Source organism: Montipora capricornis, chromosome 7 (genome assembly GCF_036669925.1).
Source record: "Montipora capricornis isolate CH-2021 chromosome 7, ASM3666992v2, whole genome shotgun sequence".
NCBI lineage: Eukaryota > Metazoa > Cnidaria > Anthozoa > Scleractinia > Acroporidae > Montipora > Montipora capricornis.
This window is the reverse complement of record NC_090889.1, coordinates 23,260,905-23,265,904: the sequence shown is the minus strand read 5'-3', so window position 1 is coordinate 23,265,904 and position 5,000 is coordinate 23,260,905. Positions and strand designations below refer to the sequence as shown.

Genomic DNA, 5,000 nt, shown 5'->3' with positions numbered 1-5,000 from the left:
CTTTTTTCCGTGCTTCTAATAATAAAAAGACTAGGAATTTTCTTATCTACGGTATATAATAAACAGAACATTACATGACCGTACATGGACACGAATGTTATCTTCTCGTGAGGACTACCATGATATCCCCGCGCGGTCATGTGATTTCCTTTAAGTCTATGTTCTAGATGACGGTCGCCGTGTAGGGAGCAATGTTTCAAAAGAGTCGCTAAGAAGCCCAGAAAAGAAAAATCGGTTTCGAACGGGACCGTGTGATTTCGCTGTAGACCGCCCTACCCACTAAGTAATCAAGCTTATCTGGGAGCTCATCAATGGTGAACTTGTATTAACTGTGCCCGATAGAGGGCGATGGAAACGAACACGTCCAACACCATACATAAGCTTCTTCCAATTCTCTATTTTCGAATTCCTCATAATACACTTTGTTTGGCCCCAAATTTTGCATAAACCATTGTTTTCAAATGCTCTTGGGAATATGCAGTGTCCCCAAGAGCATTTGAAAACAATAGTTTATGCAAAATTTGGGGGGCAAACAAAGTGTATTATGGGGAATTCGAAAATCGAGAATGATATATTTTTTCAATCTAAATTTAACCCGTGGGTCATGATGCGCGGTTAGAGCGAGTTTCAATCGAGTGTCGTAAAACCAAAACCAAAGTAATTACTTTGGTCGATCAAAAAGGACGAAGACAATCCAGTAAACGAATCAAAACTAGAAGTAATTACACGAAGCCGACACAAAGCGCGGGAAAATGTGCACGCGCGAGCCACGATTGGTTTTGGTTTCACTTCTGATTGGTTAAAAAAGTGGCGCGAGAACTGTGAACCAATCACTGAGTGAAGAAATGCAAAACCAAAGCAATTCGCTAGTTACTTTCGACACTCAATTGAAAACCGCTCTATTTTAAGGAAGACACCTGATTGATTACTTGTAATTGATCATTGGCTGTGCGACCATAGGCAGGAGACCAAAATAACTTTCACAGCATGGCGCGAAGCTTAAAATACGTTGGGGCAATGGAGATGATCTTCGAAGTAGTTGTTTCTCTCTTAGGAGGCCAGTGCAGCCCAGTGGTTAGGACGTTTGCCTTGAGATCCAAAGTTTCCGGGTTCAAGACCCGCTCTGACCACTCGTTGAATTTGTTCCTGGTAGTCCCTGGTTCAACTTCTCAACTGCACTTGTAAATAGCCAACTGGTTTGCCTCCGGCCAGTTGGGATTCTGAACAGTTGTTGTTGTTGTGTTCTGTCGTGTCGTTGATTGTGTTTCATTGGCCCTGAAAATCCCCCATGGGGAGTGGTCACTTAAGTAATTTTTATTTTATTTTATTATTTTTTTGTTTTTTAGAGGTGATTATGTGTTTCCCAGCTCAAAGTTTGAGCTACTCACCGAGACTTGGCTCTGGACAAAGCTCTGCCCTATAAAATTATGAAAAAATATTGGTACCGCTTACATTACCTGCTCCTGATAAAGAGAAAAAGAATGCCACGGTAACAATTCATTATATGCTACAACTGAGTGCTAAATAAATAAAGGGGTTTAGTTCAGTTCTGAAGTAACTGTGGTGCTACATCGATGGGTCGTGAAACACAGAGAAGCCAAGGGTTTATCAACTGAGTAAATATGGTAAATTGACCACGTTTCGAGCGTTGTTTCGTCAGAGCGAATTAGGAAATTACCGGTTGTTAGCGTTTCGTAAATAAATGCTTAGAGATTTAGACGCACGACGATTCAAATTAGCGTTACGAAGTATCCACTCCCTCGCCATATTACTACCTTACAGCATTTCTAATAATATGCAGCAAATGCTAACAACTTAAACTGCCCCTGTAACCAAAAAATCAATTCTTATTTTTCTTTGGATTTCAAATCTATGTTAACTAAACACTAAGCGACCAAAGTTTTGAGCCTTGATTTCAAAAAGACACCCGTTTATCTTAACTGGAATTTTCCTATTTAATGGTCCACCGTTACTAACTTTAAGGTCTTGAGAGAGCTGGATCGAGGGGAAAATGACGTCAAAGGCTCACTAGTTTAAGCATGCAATGCGTGTGTACGCCGCAGAATTAATATGCAGCACGGGAGTTTTGTGTTTTCAGACTTTTAAACTCGCGTTGTGCATATGTAATAAGACTGCATTCACACGCTGAAATTTTGAGCTAGTGAGACTTTGAAGTCACTTTTTCCTGGATCCAACCCTCTGAGGTCCCATCGATCAGTTTTGAACGTGAGTAATGGCGGACCGTGAAATCCAAGTAAACGGTCTTTGGATAAAAATCAAAGCTCAAGATTTTGCCAGTCAGGTGTTAAGCAAACACTTTCAAAATCTAAAGAAAAACAAGGTGGTGATTTTTTTTTTATCACAGGGGCACTTTAAAGGGACAATTTGCGTTGGACATAAAAATTTAGCATGCGTCTAATTGCGTGTATTTCAGGGCATAAGTGGCTGCGTGCCCAAAGTGATGATTGCCGGCTGATTTAATTACCTGTGTCAGTTATAATAGTAATTACAATGATATTGGTTTTTTAACACTCGGTTGAAATCTTCAGAAAAATCTTTGAATACGTCCAAGAAATAGCATACCGCTCCATGACATGTAGTGCCAAAAGTGGTCTTCATTCCCTTCTCTGTACCCGTCAGAACGTAACTGTCAACAAGAGTAAATTATATGTTAGCACAGATTAAGAAAGACCAGAAACCCATAAAGGTTGAAACGTGTAACGGCCCCTTGTGTGCTGGGAAACAAGCTTCTGAATATTCAATTTGCTAAGTACCATATTTGGAACAACAAGAGCGAGTGGTTTCCAAATATGGTACTTAGCACTGAGACATTCAACCAATCAATTCGCACCGTGAATATTCGGAAGCTGTGAACGCGCGTTACACGTTTTAAACATTATGGGTTTCTGGAAAGACACAAAACGGAGCGTGAGAAGTGGGATTGGCGCGGGGGCACGAGGGTGTTGGCGTTGCTCATTTCCCTTTCGTAAACAAGCGATGCCATTTTTGACGGTCGATGCCATCCTTAATAACTAAGCCCTTTTATTTGGTTAGCTTTTAAAATTGCGAATTATAATGTGTTGTTTCGTTAGTGTAGAGGTTTAAGCGCATTAGCTTTAAACCATAGAACCGAGTTCGACATCATTCAAACAACTTTTTCTAATTTTTTTTCTAACTTTTTTTCTTAGGTTTTTTCATTTCTTTTTTCTTTAAATTCTAAGTGAAATACGCTGCTAGTCTTCCTAGATTAAGTATTTTTTCGTCATTTGCAAACGACAAACCTAGCACTGAAAATTGTTCCAAGTCTCGTCCAAATGGCATCACTTGTTTACGAAAGGGAAAAGTGCGCCGGCGTTACGGGGTATGGTAGGGGGTTACCGTAGGGGTTACCATAGGGGTTACCGTAGGGGTTACCGTAGTGGTCACCGATCGCGCCTCCCACTTCTGATCGTATCTACTTTAGGCCGAGTTTCAGTCTCTAAACCTGAGTCGACGGTTTTTCTTCGGGTACTCCGGGTTTCCTCCCTCATCCTAATCATAATAATTTTAAGCCCCCTGTATTTTAAAATGCCCCCCCCCCCCCCCCCCCTCTTCTTGCCTTAAAAATGCCGGCTAGCAAAACTATAGTTCACCTGCAAGTTCCCATTGTTCCTCCTATAAGTACTGGCTGTCCTGTCAACTGAAATCAAATCGTAAAAGCGCATGTTATCATCCACAAGGATATAGATCAGGGAATTTTGCAATCAACTGGGACCTTACACTTCCGAAAATATAATGGTAAAAAAAGATTAAGTCTGCTACGAGCCTAGAAGGCCCATCAGGCCGGCGCTTATCTCCGGTTACTGTAGCATGAAGCGACTAGGAGTATTTCTACTTCCCCCTGGATGGGATGCTAGTCCATCGCAGGGTTAGCCCCAACATTATACACCTGGGTGGAGAGAGGCACCGTGAGAGTAAAATGTCTTGCCCAAGAACACAACACAATGTCCTCGGCCAGGACCCGAACCCGGACCACTCGATCCGGAGCCGAGCGCACTAACCATGAGGCATACAATCATATAATGTGATGGGTGGAATCTCAGTCTTCGTGGATTCACCGAACAATCCAGGAACTTTAATTTAAACTACACACAACAATAAAGAAAAATCTCTGACCATGTGGGAGCGTTAGAAATCGAATTATAAGCACACAGAAGCATAATTTATAAGTACTAGTGGCTGGAAAAGGTCACGTGAAGAGAGGACTTCGGATAAATGGTTTGGAATTCGTGATTACGGACAACTGGAGCAGCCCGAGTATAGCGTAAAACAACGAGAAATTGTGAAAAGATAGATTTTTTTGTCCCGACTGAAAATAAAAAACAAGCCAATTTACAGTTGCTTTACCAGATGTATAAAGCCACGTCACATCTGACAAGTTTCATCATTTCTTTGTCCTATTCGGCGTACTTTAAAGACGAGAAACAAAAAACTGGATGAAGCTTACCTGATAGTCCACAGGGATAAGAGGATGATGGGGCGGAAACGCCCTCGTCGAACCTTTCCTGTGTACAAGAAGAGTCTTCTGAACGCCGTCTAAAATCTCATGAACGGTTAAGTAAAATTTAAGTTAATGTCCGCGATGCAGTCCTTAGCTAGCGTCGAAAAAGTAAAATCATAAATGTTAGAAGCTTACGCGGCTTTTTATACGAGATAAACAATAATTCAACATGTGGACCCAAACCTTGAATATCCAAATATCCAAACCCATTCTGTTCGATCACAGAGGAGGCAGGAAATCAAATGAACTAAAGCAGCTGGTTCCAAGAGCGAGAAAACACAAATAGACTTGGGTTCGCTTCCAATTGGACTCGGGTGGCAAACAAATATGGTCACATAGGGTGGTTGTGTTGTCGCCATTTTGACACAATGGCGACATTCACTCACGTGATCATTGGTGGTGTTTTTTTCACCGAAACAAAAGAAAACATTTACATGAGAACAGAGCTCCAGTTTCTATA

General features: G+C 41.4%; 1 protein-coding gene across 2 annotated transcripts in view; it reads right to left on the bottom strand.

The window, feature by feature from the left end:
- Positions 1-5,000, bottom strand: part of LOC138056484 (RNA-splicing ligase RtcB homolog) — a 48,102-nt gene that overhangs the window by 28,577 nt on the left and 14,525 nt on the right. For both annotated transcript variants that reach the window (XM_068902290.1, XM_068902289.1), the window contains exons 14-17: positions 4,487-4,582; positions 3,633-3,679; positions 2,584-2,647; positions 1,389-1,417 (exon numbers count right to left, since the gene is read on the bottom strand). In XM_068902290.1, the coding sequence (XP_068758391.1) occupies positions 1,389-1,417; positions 2,584-2,647; positions 3,633-3,679; positions 4,487-4,582 (236 nt within the window). The remainder of the gene's footprint in view (positions 1-1,388; positions 1,418-2,583; positions 2,648-3,632; positions 3,680-4,486; positions 4,583-5,000) is intronic.